General features: G+C 43.1%; 1 protein-coding gene across 2 annotated transcripts in view; it reads left to right on the forward strand.

The window, feature by feature from the left end:
- PITPNM1 (phosphatidylinositol transfer protein membrane associated 1) overlaps positions 1-14,965 on the forward strand; it is a 78,892-nt gene that overhangs the window by 36,930 nt on the left and 26,997 nt on the right. The window contains exons 9-12 of one of the 2 annotated variants that reach the window (XM_033920548.1): positions 2,862-2,926; positions 6,638-6,885; positions 8,545-8,734; positions 11,279-11,386. In XM_033920548.1, the coding sequence (XP_033776439.1) occupies positions 2,862-2,926; positions 6,638-6,885; positions 8,545-8,734; positions 11,279-11,386 (611 nt within the window). The remainder of the gene's footprint in view (positions 1-2,861; positions 2,927-6,637; positions 6,886-8,544; positions 8,735-11,278; positions 11,387-14,965) is intronic. The other variant, XM_033920549.1, reaches the window with a different exon arrangement.

Raw genomic sequence — 14,965 nt, forward strand, 5'->3', positions numbered from 1 at the left:
ATTCTAAAATACAAAAGAAATGGACATCCATGCACCCATCACAAACCTCCATTTTACAAACTAGAATGAGTTAACATATGAATAGTGCCAGTCTAGTGTTGGTGGGAGGGGCTATAGCAACCACTGGGGGATTAAGTTGGCGAGTTCCCTTAATCAAGTGTCTCTCAAACCTTTTTAGCTCCGGCACACTAAACTAAGCACATTTTTTTATTATTATTATTATTTATATTTATACAATTTTAAATTATTTTCCAAGCATAACGTCTTATACAGAAAGTATGATCAAGAAAAAAAAATAATATTCATTCAAGTTATCAAACATCTGAAAAAAAAGAATAGGAAAAGCATATTGCTATTTTGAAATTTTAAACTTGATCCACTCAAGTCCACAAAAATTGGGTCCAAGACTTTAGAAAGAGTAGTTTTAACTTAACATAATCATGCAAGTAAGCAAATGTTTTTCACAGACATTAAATTCAGTCACCCATAATTCTACGTGTTGTGATTGTGGTGGAAATTATGATGAATAAACAAACAAAACCTTTTACTAAGGTACGCTAGAGTTTTTAGCGCACGCAGGATATTGCCGCACACTACACGGCTAGAACTAACGCTCAATGCTGGCGTTGAGGGCAATTCAGCTTGCGCTATTCCGCGCATTAATGCCCTAACGCAGCTTAGCAAAAGGAGCCCTTAGTATGCAAAAATCCATTAAGCATCTTCCTATGAATAAACCCTTATGTAAAACTTTAAAAAAAAAAGAAATGTAGCTTAAGAATCAATTAAGCTTAGATTCATCATAATTGAAATTATAAAATTGCAAAACCAACAAGAAATTAATAATTTGAATTATTTATTTAAAGTTCTTTAAGCTATGTATGGGTAATTGTAACAACGGTGACGCTAAAGAAGATAGAACAGAATTGCTAATCAATGCGATGGATGTGCTGGTTTTTGAGTGCAAATTAACTGAAAATGTGGCTCGATAAGTCGACGAGCAAACCCGCATTTCGTCATCCACCATCTGCAGTTGTTCTCTTTTTAAATTTCTGTCGGAGCTGAAAATCCAAGTTTGCAAAGATAAGAAGATCCAAACAGTAACAAAGCCTCGATTTGCTTTGTTGCTCAAGTTAGGATAACCACTATAAAAAAAAAATAAGAATAAAATTACTAGCTGTTAGTTTTCAAGGACCAATCGCATCAAAGAATGACGCTGGCGGTTATATCCTTACGGGCACAGACGCTCATAACATTGACAGACGTTCCTATGTGGAATGCAAGTCATCTATTCTAGTGCAAACTTAGGAAGGGAATTTTTTAAAATAAAATTCTGGAATCTCATGGTGCACAGTTTGAGAGACACTGCCTTAATCCCTCCACTGGAGTGCTACTCAGTCAAAGCCCTTTTCTAATACTTGGTCGTCCAAGGAGGCAGACTGAATACCAGCGCCCATCTTTTTGAACGTAGATGTCCTTCTGAAGTTAGAATTAGACAGCCGTGTTTTGGTCTTGCCCAAAACATACCCAGACCATGTCCCTTCCCATATGGACAAACCGCAGTTTTAGATATCTCTGTTCTTAGGGTTGTCATATGACTCCAGAAAAAGGAGGACAGATTGAGACATCCAGGTTTTACTTCTATTGAAAGCAATAGAAGTAAGGAGGACAGATAGAGACCTCTGGGCTTTATTTCCATTGAAAGCAATGGAAGTAAAACCCGAATGTCTCAGTCGAGCCTCCTTTTTCTGGAGCCATATGGTAACCCTACCTGTCCTGAATTAAAAAAAAAAAAAAATCAGGATTTGGATATCCGAGCAATATGGACACGTAAGCACTGATTGCAACACAAGAGCTTCTCAAACAAGGGCCATTGGCATGCGTCTTTATAAAATTGCCCCAGAAGACGGTTGACGTTGCGGCTAAAATGTAGCCACAAACTTTTATACCTGGCTTGGGAGCAGATGTAAATGTCTGCATGCAGGTACACAGAAATCATGTCTCCGCTCACACTCCACCCAGAACCTGCTCCTCAAACACACCCTCACCCAGGTTTTGTAAAAGTATGTGCATTCTTGTCATCGAACACACTTTACTCAAGGACTAATTTTATATAAGTGGCATTTTAAGTGCATTTGATGTTAAATACATTTGAAAATGCCATATAAAACTGGAATAAACAGTAAGGCTAATATTTAACCACTGAATATTTTCCATTCATACCCACATTAAGTGATCAAGTCAAGTGACTAGTAAGGACAACCAAGGATTTGCTGAAAAAAGATGATCGGAATAGATCGGCCAGTTTAACTCGCTCGTTTCCTAATTGTGCAGCATTCTCGAACCAAGCATCACGAGACGACAAGGCCCTGCGGGAATGCTCGTGAATTGTACCTGAAAACCTATTTAGATCACTTGCACCCTTAACTAAGTTGCAGATTTTAAAAAGGAGCAATAGCCCCCTTATTCAGAGGCTCCTGGGACATTAGGAAAGGATGATCCAGTCTTGAGTTGAAGAAATCCACAGCTCTAGTCCAAAGTGGATACCAGTTATTGTCATCGATGCCTCTCCTCCCTCATTCTGAGTTTCTAAATGAATTGGTGATATCCTACCTCTGTCTCTGCCTCTTTTCACTCACCCTGAGCTCCTTTATAAACCCATGGTATCTCACCTTTGTCTCTCCTCCCTCTGAGATCTTCAGTAAACCTGTGATATCCTACCCCTCCCTCCTCTCACTGCCTCTGGGCTCCTGAAAAACCTGTGGTATTTCCCCTTTTGGCTTCCCTCCCTCACTCTGTGCCATGGTGGGTCATGAATGATGTCCCAGAATGCCCTTCAATTATCTTCTTCTGTTGCTCTTTAGGAGGTGGTGCTGAGGCTGCGAGCAGTTTTAGTCAGGATGAATTAGATCCAGCAACAACCCCCGAGGTATTTCTCACTCTTCTCAGTTCTCTGTCTTTGTCTCTATCTCATTGTCCTTTGTTCTCTTGATCTGACTGAGAGCAGGATGCACAAAGCTCCAACACGACAGTTAAAAATACTGTGGTGGGAAGGATTTATTTTTAATATATATATATATATATTTTTTACTGGTGATGCTCAGCAAAATAGCATATAGATTATAAGCATGCTATTTGTGTGGAGCAACACCAGTGAAAGAGGGGAGAGGGGGACTGTGCCTGGCGCCTGCTCAGAAGGGCAATCACGAGGGCACAGCTCCTCCTGCCTGCCTACAGCCACCACTCTCTTCTCTGCCCAGGTGATGGCGGCTCCAGAGAACCGGCAGGGGGGAGAGCAGAGGCTGCTGACTCAACTGATTCGGGGCTTCCCCTGCCAGCTCTGGAGCCACCATTTTGAAGAGGCGGGCCCAGAGGCAAAAGGGAGTGGGCGCCCCTCCTGCCGGGGAGTGTCAGGAGGGAGGTGTCCCGGCCCACATGACCAGGTGGGAGGGAGGGTCATTGAGTTGGGGGGAGGGGTCGGACCCGACCGCACTAGACCACCAGTTGTTGTTTTTGTGGGTGGGGGATGCTCGGAAAGAGGGGAGGTGGAGGGCTATTGAGAACTCTTGGGGGAATCGGGGGGTCTTTTTTGGGTGGGGGATCAGTGGGAGGAGGAATCGGGGGCATTATTGGAGGTCTGAGCAGAGCTTTCACTTTTTATTTTCCTGTCAGTTCCTGAGCCAATTGGTGCTCAGACAGTGACAGGAAAGTAAGGCTATGACGGCCCAGGCCCTGCCGGAAAATTTTGCCTGTAAAAAGTGGGCGTTCTGTCTTGAGCATTACACGGAGTGCTCATTATAATACTAATGAGCTCCATGTAATGCATTAGTAAAGGATTCTCAGTGGTTGCTATGAGGATCGTCAGCAGCCACAGAGATCCCTTTTGTGCATCGGCAGGGGAGTTTTCTGTACCAGAAGGACTGCTTTAATCAGTCTTACTGCCACGGAAAGCTTTTGAGCATCGGGGCCTCGGTCTCTTTCCCTTTCTTTTGTCTTGCCTGTCTCTCTCTACTGCAGGCAGTATTATGTAATCAAAACTTTAAAGGGGGGAAATTTTTCAGACAGACTATAGGTACAAACCTTCATATATAATTTTCCAAGGGAAACTGTGTAGCAGGCAGATTTTTACTGGAAAACAACACACACAGATCTGAAAATTCAGTTTCTCCATATTTGCTTTCCGAGTCCACCATAAAAACAGCCCCAGGAATGCCTCCCATCAATAGGGCGCACACTGCGTAAGCTCGCTTTTTAGCTGAACTAAGCATGCAGTTTCCGGACAGGCCTATTTATATGGGGGTTGATAGCAGCTCATTACGATAAAGATTTTCGATAGCTATTGCTTACAGCTTGTTCTTATGAACAGTTTAGAAAACAAATGAAAGCTTTCCTTTTTTTCAAGATTCCTGAACTAATCCGCTTTCATTGTACTAATTTATAAACTTTTGTAAACCGCATTGAACTAATGGTTATGCGGTTTAAAAATCTGGTGTTATGTTATCTTATATTCAGCCCACAGTTAGTAAGCTGCTTTCACCCGTGGATTGAACAAACTCTGAAAATTCAACGCCAAGGCATGCATGACTCCTGGTACGACAGCTGACCTGGAAGCTAACTTGGCACTGGCCGATATTCAAACTGGTGCCCAGTTAAACTTGCTGCATAAAGTTAGGACAGCTGTTTTGTTGTCCTAGCTAGTTAGGGATGATAATTAGCATCATTAACTACTCAGTTCTGGGCCTCCAGATCCACAGACAGGCCAGCTTTTCAGGCTATCCATAATGAATATGCATGAGAAAGAGTTTCATACCAAGCAGGCAGTGCATGCAAATCTTTCTCATGCATATAAATTGTGGATATCTTGAAAACCTGGCCTGCCTGTGGACCTCGAGGACCGGACATGAGTAGCCCTGAATTAAGTGCTGCTGAATATCGAGCCTCTGCTGCCTGGCTAAACTCTATTGAATATTGGCCCCGTGGTTTATTTAAAGGAGAATATCGACCCCCGTTGATTTCTACTCTGCCTTCATCCAGAGTAGACTACAATAAAAACTAGACCAATAAATAAAACACTCAAAATACCCATTCACTGTAACACTTCACAAACACATACTGTACATACCATCAGTACTACCTCCCAAATTCCATCACTATGTACTGAAAGTCAGAACAAACAATTGACCTTTCAGTAGTTTCTTATCTACTTCATTTTGAATGTGGATATTCAGGGTAAGAGAATTCCATTCTTTGGGTCCAGCTAATGAAACAGAGCATTTTTTTGTCGATACACTTTTAATTTTTTTTTTTTTTTTTTAATAATTATTGAAAATTGCAATAGAAACCGTACAATCAGTGGTCAGAACAGGTATAAAACATACCAGGACAAGAAGTACAGATTGTAAAGCACCCCATCCCTTGGGGTTACAGGTTGCTATTGTTGGGGGATCAGCGGGTTTTTGCTGGCCCAGAGGAAATTTATTTATCTGGCTGTCCTGGAGGTTAAACGACTTATTGCAGCATTGGGTATCAGGCACGGTGGCCTCTTATGACCACTGACTTTGAATTTTATTCCTGGTGGGTATTGTTAATATATCTATCCCTTTAGACCTTAGATGGCTGATCCACATTCAGTACAGGTGATAACCATTCTCAAAACTTTAAAAATCATTAGTAATATCTAGTAATTAGTAAATTGCTGCCCTCTTACAAGACTATTTCCAAAGCTATTTACACATGTAAATAGTGATTTAAACACCTGGATTAGCCATTTGAAATTTTTCTTCCTTAACTATTGTAAAAGTACACAGATTGTTCCATAGTTTACATCAGGGCTGCCCAAGTCCAGTCCTCGAGATGTTCTGGCAGGCCAGGTTTTCAGAATGTCCACAATGAATATGCATGAGAGAGATTTGCATGCACTGCCTTCTTGGTATGCAAATCTCTCATATGTATGTTCATTGTGGATATCTTGGAAACCTGCCCTGCCAGTAGATCTCGAGGACCTGACTTGGGCAGCCCTGGTTTACATGCTTGTAAGAACATACGAGTTGCAATCCTGGGACAAACTGAAGGTCCATCAAGCCCATCATCCTGTTTCCAACAGTGGTCAAACCAGGTCACAAGTACCTGGCAAAATCCCAAGGAGTAAAACAGATTTTAGTGGTATTGAGAGGGGGTATTCTTCCTCTTTAGAATAGGGGGGGGGGGAACAAGTCAGCTATTGCGTTATCTTTGACCACATTCTCCAGAATGAAATTTACATGAGTTATTTTCCCCAAAAAACAAAATCTATCTTTCAAAGTGAAAGCGCACAGATCTTTCTGCTTTGAAAATTGAACATCATACATGGATAATAAACAGCTTGAAAATTCTCTCCTTAATTTATATCATCTCTAAAACTCTGAACTGTATTTTAAAATGTTCTCTCTCTCTCCTCTTTCTCTTACACTCTGTATCCCTTTCCTCTTTCTATTTTCACTCTTCTGCCTGTGTATCTTTTTCTGCACCTGTCCCTTCCCCTCTGCCCAATTCTTTCCTCGCCTCCCTGTCTCTTTTTTTTCCTTTTTCTCTGCATCTTTCTATTTGTCTCTCACACTGTCTCTCTGCTTCTCTCTCTCTCTTGTTTTCTGGCCATTGCCAGCAGGCTGGCTCTGTGGAGTGTGTCAGTGAACTGTGTAAGATCCACGTTCTCGTCCTCGTCCTGCACAGTGGCAACATCCTAGACCTAGGAGGAGGTGATCTGGCGTCCAAACAGGCCGATATGCAGACCCTGTCCTCTGCCTTTGATGCCGTCATGCGGGTACACTTCCCTGAAGCGCTGGGACACATCGCGCTGCGCCTCGTGCCCTGCCCTCCCATCTGTGCTGAGGCCTATGCGCTCGTCTCCAAGTACGAGAGTCTCATTTTTGCCTTTTTTTTATTTTTTTTATTTTTTTAGCACAGCCTGCGTTTAAAGAAGAGCTGCCGCCAGCTCAGACTGTATTCACATGTGTCAGGGAGGGTGGCAGCTGCGTGTTTGTACAGTGAAGTGTGTCTGGGCTGACCAAATACGTGTCATCTATCATTGAAGGGATGGGGGGGGGTAATGACTCCCTCCATGGAAATTGGATTGAATCTCGAAGGGCTGCTTAATCGCAGAAAATATTGTTGGTTTAATTGTGTAGATATCTTGCTGTGCGTCGTGGCCTATATACAAACAAATCATGTTGTGAAATAAAAGTGTAGAATAGTCTTCCACAAGGGATGCCAGACTGCTGTAAAGTGGCATTGCAGCACTGCTCTCCCCTTAGATCAGGGGTGTCCAACCTGCGGCCTGAGAACCGCATACAGCCCTGTGAAGTATTTTGTGTGGCCCCGGTTGAGGGCGATGCAGTGTTTTCCTCTGCTGCCCCCGGGTGTTTACCATCTTGCCGGTTCCCTCCTCTGTCTTGCTGCAGCATTTGCGCGGCCCCAGAAACATTTTTTTCAGCCAATGCGGCCCAGGGAAGCCAAAAGATTGGACACCCCTGCCTTAGATGATTTTGTGAGGAGAATAAAAGTCTGAAGTGCCTCTTCTGGTTTCAGATTCTGTCTCAGCCCTTCAGATAGGCACATCTTAGCCAGTCTGGGGCTGCTGTGAAATTTCCTTGTGCCATCATCACTGCTGTAGATCAAGCATGAACACAGCACAAACGGCTAAAGAGAGGATTCGAAAGTTCCAATGATGATATACAGTATAATATCGTTATAACGGACTCGCTTATAATGGAACCTCATCTATAGCGGACGAGGTCCGCTGTTCCTGGGCGAGCGCCATTATAAACATGCAGAAAATTATCGGACATAGCGGACTCGCGTATAATGGACTTTCGGATATATTGGACAGCTTTTAGCTGTAGTTTTATTCAGCTATAACGGACATGCAGACTTCGCCTACAAGGCGCATGGCATGCCAATGATATAGTATCAAAATGCAGCCCAGAAGAAAATGACAGAGTATTTTTCTTTCCAGTACAGTGCGATATAATGCTTTAGAACATCTTTTAGTGTTCTGGTTTGCAATCATTTTGTGCTATACCAATGTTTTTGCTGAGTTTTGTTATTGATGTTGCTGATATGCTTGTGCAGTGACTGTTGTTCATTGATTGTATGTTGTTTCAAGTTGCTCTAAATAAAGTTTTTGTTTTGGTTTTTTTTTTAAATGCAACTCTGGATATAACGGACTGTTTTTCCATGTCCCTTGAAGTCCGTTATAACGAGATTATACTGTAGCCATAATTTGAACTTTCAGGCAAGAGCCAGCTGCAGTGGTAGCTTGGTGATACTAGCCACTTGCCATCCTACAGACGACATTCCTGGCTTAATTGGAAGCTTTCAGTCATCCCTATTTGTCTTTCATTTCTTCTGCAGTCACCTCCATCTCTCCCCTTTTTTTTCCAACTCTGTATTCATCATTCTTTCTCTGATTTGCTCCATAACTATATCAAGATGTCTCCTTCTCTTTTCCCCTCTCTTTCTCCCTCCTTCTCGTTTTGCTTTGTTCTACCTCTATTCCTCTCTTTTTCTCAGTTTGAGTCCATACAGTTATGACAGCGACAACTTGTTCAGTAGCCAGGACCACATTCCGCTGGCCGCACTGCCTCTCCTTGCCACGTCCTCCATCAACTACCAGAACATTGTCTCCACGGTGGTGGCGCGCATCAACCAGGCTTACGGCGACTTCCTGAAATCCAGGGAGGGGACTGGCTTTTGCGGACAAGTGAGTAATTCTACAAATGAAGAGAAGAGGCATTGCATGAAGGCTGTGGTGGGGGTTGGTGTTGGGATGCTGGATGCTGGCATAGAAGTCCTATATGTATGTCAGTGGGTTTTGGGGGATGACGATTATAATCAAAATAATACAAAACCTGGAGTTCAAATAAGAATAAATTTAACCCACTATCCAACACATATATACACTGAATTTAAATATTGTGATGTGATAAGTGCTCAGACCCACAACCAATCATAGCACTTTACCGCTCCCATTCAAATAATCTCATGTTTTTATATTTATAAACTTTCACTTAGCTGTTCTCCAGAGCAGTTGAACCCCTCCTATGCTCCCCTCTGCTTATATGAATCCTTTAATTTCCTGTGAAATCTGTGATTCTGTAAACCCTGGAGTAACACTTCTTCAGGAGGAATATTACTACAATAAAAAACAGACTCACTTAGAAACATAGAAAAAAGCAGCAGAAAAGGGCTATAGCCCACCAAGTCTGCCCATTCCAAGTATCCCCTCCCCTGAATTTACTCCCTTAAAGATCCCACATGAGTATCCCATTTTCTCTTAAAATCCGTCACGCTGCTGGCCTTTATCACCTGGAGTGGGAGTCTGTTCCAATGATCCACTACTCTTTCGGTGAAGAAGTACTTCCTGGAGTCGCCATGAAACTTCCCTCCCCTGATTTTCAGCGGATGCCCTCTGGTGGTCGAGGGTCCCATGAGCCAGAAGATATCATCTTCTGACTCGATGTGTCCCGTGATGTACTTATATGTTTCAATCATATCTCCCCGTTCTCTTCTTTCCTCAAGTGAGTACAGCCGCAATTTTTTTAATCTTTCTTCATACGTGAGAAAGATTAAAAAAATACATACGTACTTCCAAAAATACATCCCCAATATTACCAGCCACACTATATAACTACACTTCTCCCTCCGTATTCGCTGTGATTGGGGATTAACAGACCCGTGAATACAGAAAAACCGCGAATAAACTTTTTCATGTGTTGTTCGCTGTTTTCTATTAAAAACCATCGTGAATATGGTGAAACCGCAAATAATATGGTGGGAGACCTGGTTTGTTCCTAAAGGAGAGGCAAAACACGGTGAAGAAAGTGCCGGGAATCAGCAATTTTCTTTGTAAACGCTTGGAATTAGCGATTTCTCTATGCAAGCTGTTGTAATTTGGAGGGAGGAGCCAGCAAGCTAAAAACTGTGAATAATCGAAACCGTGAGTGCTGAAACCGTGAATACGGAGGGAGAGGTGTAATCCCAAACTAACATATCAATTTTTCTCTATCCTCACAAGTTTCAGGGCTACAAGTCCCACAAACAAAACAATGCCAACCCGTTATCCACCCAGTTAAACACCCAGCTATTTAAACTGTTTGATTCCAAGCCTCATTCTGACAGCGAGGTTTAAAACACTATCTCTAAGCCTTCCACACCGTACATCCAATCATACAGTCCCCCAAATATCACTCCTTAAACCTGGAATCATTCTATTTCAGTGTTCAAACCCAGGGGTTGAAGGATTTGCCAGGAGTGAATAAATCTTTGCTCTCTGATAAGTAGTGCCTGGGAGATATCACCCCCAATTGCCAAAACGGTGTTTTTTTAAATCCTCCTCCTCGTGGCTTCTTTGTTGCCAGTGGGCCACTATGAGTCACTCGGAGAAACTGAGAGGGGACAGGTTTAGAACAAATGCTAGGAAGTTCTTTTTTACCCAGAGGGTGGTGGACACATGGAACGCGCTTCCGGAGGTTGTGATAGGCCAGAGCACATTACAGGGGTTCAAGGAAGGTTTAGATAGGTTCCTAAAGGATAAGGGGATTGAGGGGTACAGATAGAAGTAGAGGTAGGTTAGAGAAATGGTCAGGAACCACTTCACAGGTCGTAGACCTGATGGGCCACCGCGGGAGCGGACCGCTGGGCGCGATGGACCTCTGGTCTGACCCAGTGGAGGCAACTTCTTATGTTCTTATGGCAGATGCCCCGTGCGTATATTGCACAGGTGTTCTGCTATCCTCGCCTTGATCATTCATTTAGTGTCGCCGATGTACTGTCGTGAGCAGGGGCAGACAATACAGGACACAACTGCTTTAGAAGTGTGAAGATAAAATTTTCGATTCCTGGTTTAACCGCTCCAGAGAACAGCTAAGTGAAAAGTTTATAAATTTAAGAATATGAGACTATGTGAATGGGACTGGTAAAGTGCTATGATAGTTCTGGTGGCAACCTCTGCTTAATTTCAGTATTGGAGCACAAATTTATGGATCTGAGCACTTATCACATCACGATATTTAAATTCAGTGTATATACGTAGAGGGCACAACCGTGTTGTTTTGCTCAAGCGACAAATGTTAATTGTGTGAACCCTGTGTTGGATAGTGGGATGATGATCATAGAAATACTGGGTGTGGAAGGGAGGGTGGAGGAATGCTGGCTATAGAGGGAGAGCATGGCGTAGGAGTGCTCGATGTCGGGGAAAGGTCCAGGAGTACCTTCTTGTGGAAGTACTGTCTTTATGATCCTTTAGGTTGTTCTAATCGGAGATTGCGTTGGAGGGATTCTGGCTTTTGATGTTCTGTGTCACAGCGGCCCGACAGTCTGCGGAAGCAGAGGCAGCAGCCGGCGTGGGAGCTTGGTGAGTCTCGGAAAATGTGGCGGCACAAAATAAGGAAAGATACTCCTCATACAGTCAGATACACAATCAAAGCTTCCAGAAGGGTAGCCATCTTAGTCTACAGCAGAAAAAATGAGGAAAAGACTTGTATCACCTGTCATTAACACAAGTCCCTTCTCTCTAAGGCCAATAAGCTGCAAAGGCAGTAGTTAACCTTGTGGGAACTTCCCGACTGGAAATAATTTGCTGTTGTTTCTCCCATCTCCCTTCTCAACATCAGAAAGATTATTTGGCGAGTTTTCGTCTTCTCCGTGATGTCACTAGGATGGACCACGGAGAGTGGATTGTTTAGGGTTCCCACAGTCATCTCTGAGGGCGATTCTGAAACCCAGTGGTACCCTGATCTCCTTAAGTTTCTCAATAAATGGTACTTCACATCAGATTTGGTGTGAGCATTTACCTTCTGTTGAAGTCATTTTTATGCGTCCTGGAATGTCTTCCAGGACAGGAATAGGCACATGCACACATGTATGAGCACTTCAGAGCAAAAGTGAGCTTATATTCATTTTCTGCATTATTTAAGCTGTGCTAACTAATTCATAGCTCTATGGCCTAAAGACATGGAGGGGCATTTTTGAAAAAAATGTTGGACATTTCCAGCTGAACATCCAAAGTTGGAGGAACAAATATGGACATTTTCGAATGGCAAACTACTAGATGTTGAAATATAATTTTTTTTTTCTTTTTTAGATTTTAAACAATTTTTATTGACTGAAAAATAGGCAGAACCATAGGAAAACTGCAGTATACAAAAGAATCGAACAAAGGCGGGAGATCCGCTTAACAAAGCATAATAGCGCAAAGTCATGCGTCATTTTCATCTATCCACTAACCCCAGAATCCCCCAAACACCCCACTATCCCCCTTCTTCCCCCCAAGCATGGAGGGGAATGCAAAGACATCTCCAGGGTGCATGGGAGTCCGAGGATCCCCTGAGCCTGAAAAGCCCAAGAAAGGACCAGGCAAGCCAGTCCTAGGTGGAAAAGGAAACACCAACAAGGTTCCCCCAGGGTCTGGACTCTGATGACCCCACGGCACTCAGCAGAGCAGGGCATCCCCTCCAAAAAACAGACCCCTTCCTCCCCCAGAGCAAAGAGATGCGATGATCCAGATCAATCTAAGGTACACTCAACAGGGTATTGAGAATAAGGCTGCGCCCTCTAGGAGACGAGAAGCGCAAATATGGGTCTCGAAGGAGATAATTTTTATTTTTTTTTTTTTAAATCACCTACTTAGACGGCCACTGGGATGTCTAACTTTATACCCCATTTTCAATCGGAAAAGCATCCATATTGAAAACGTCCTAATCCTGACCATTTGGACGTAGGTAGAGCCAGCATAGTAATGTTGATGGCGGGACATAAGTGATGTTACTGCTGAAATGGACCTATTTCTAAATGACAATTTCTTCATATCAAGGCACTGGTTTTCAGTATAATGGGTTTGCCTTGCAAGTGCTCCTGTTTAAAAGGCTTTTCAGCATGGGCAGACAAATTAGGGTTCCAAAAAGACGCAGGATGACAGACGAAACATTTTGAAATGCAATTGCCCCCTTCATTGTAATGGGAAATGTTTTGTTAAAACATTAGCAGGTGTTATACTTCAAAAAACAATACCTTGATGCAAGGAAACTGTCATTGGACCTGTTTCTAAATGACACTTCAAACCTGATTGAACATATTTCTGTTTCTTTGTTGGTGTTGACGCCAGAAGACTGTGCCCGGTGCTACAGTACTGATGACTGCTGAATTAAGATAATGTTTGATTGATTTCTTCACTGTACACATGCTAGCTATTTACATGGCATGTTCCCCTTATTTGATTTAAATATCTCTCTAAATGTATTGGATCAATATATTTGAGGATTTGAACATTTTCTGTTTAGATGTTTTCCATGATAATGGATTGATTTCCAATTGCTTGAATTAATTTTCTCTAATCTGAAAACATAAGAACATAAGTAATGCCTCTGCTGGGTCAGATCAGAGGTCCATCATATCCAGCAGTCCGCTCACGCGGCGGCCCATCGGGTCCAGGACCTGTATAGTGATCCTCTATCTATACCCTTAACATAAGAACATAAGCAGTGCCTCCGCTGGGTCAGACCACAGGTCCATCCTGCCCAGCAGTCCGCTCCCGCGGCAGCCCGAACAGGTCACGGCCTGTCTGAGTCACCAGAAGGGGCCACCTTGGTTTCCCATTGAGTCTTATCTTCCCATCGAAGTCCTAACCCTCCGGTCTTGCACATGCACAACCTGGTTGGATTTCTATACTTATTACTTGGTTTGCTTTCTATACCTGTGTTACATCCCAGCACCTCTCTCAGTATCCCACGATCCCCCTATCCCTCAGGAATCCGTCCAATCCCTGTTTGAATCCCTGTACCGTACTCTGCCTGATCACTTCCTCCGGTAGCGCATTCCAAGTGTCCACGACCCTTTGGGTGAAGAAAAACTTCCTTGTATTTGTTCTGAACCTATCTCCCTTCAGTTTCTCCGAATGCCCCCTTGTGCCTGTTGACCCCTTCAGCCTGAAGAATCTGTTCCTATCCACCCTCTCTATGCCCCTCATGATCTTGAAGGTCTCTATCATATCTCCCCTGAGCCTCCTTTTTTCCAGAGAGAAGAGCCCCAGCCTATCCAACCTCTCGGCGTATGGGCAGTGTTCCAGCCCTCTTACCAGTTTCGTTGCTCTCCTTTGGACTCTCTCAAGCACTGCCATGTCCTTCTTGAGGTACGGCGACCAATATTGAACGCAGTATTCCAGATGTGGACGCACCTTCTATCCCCTTTTCCTTCAGGAAATCATCCAATCTCTTCTTGAACCCCAAAACCGTACTCTGTCCTATCACGCCCTCTGGAAGCGCATTCCAGGTGTCCACCACCCTCTGGGTGAAGAAGAACTTCCTAGCATTGGTTTTGAATCTGTCCCCTTTTAATTTTTCCGAATGCCCTCTCGTTCTTGTAGTCTTCGAAAATTTGAAGAATCTGTCCCTCCGAAATGCTTAGATATAAACAGCTGTTTATATCTAAGCATTAAAAAGTAACTACAGGTTCATGATCCTTTATCTTAATTGTAACTTTCGTTCCTGGAAATGTCCAGTTATCTTCTGATGTAATTCGCTTAGAACTGCAAGGTACAGGCGGAATAGAAGTCAGAAATGTAATGTAATGTCATCTGAAATGCTCAGAACCAGAGACTTTTAATGTTAGAATTTTTTGGTTATTTTTGAATGAAGCGTCACCGGTGGCCACAGTAATTCATATTCGTTGCCTATTGCGGCTCTGCCGTCTTCTCTTTGCCATGTCCTGCCTTGCAGACATTACTTCCTGTTTCTTCCCCGGCTGGATACAACAGACAATGAATATGAACTGCCGGCAACACCTCAGAGGTACACCAGTGTAAATTATTTAAGGTGATTTTGGGGCCAGGTTTCCCTGTTGATGCTAAAAGTGAGCTTTCTTGTACAAGTTAGTTATAATCTATTATGTAAATGTAACATTAACAAAATTGTAACTTCGCTATAAATGTACAGTCTCT

Source organism: Geotrypetes seraphini, chromosome 14 (assembly GCF_902459505.1).
Source record: "Geotrypetes seraphini chromosome 14, aGeoSer1.1, whole genome shotgun sequence".
In the NCBI taxonomy this organism is placed as follows: domain Eukaryota; kingdom Metazoa; phylum Chordata; class Amphibia; order Gymnophiona; family Dermophiidae; genus Geotrypetes; species Geotrypetes seraphini.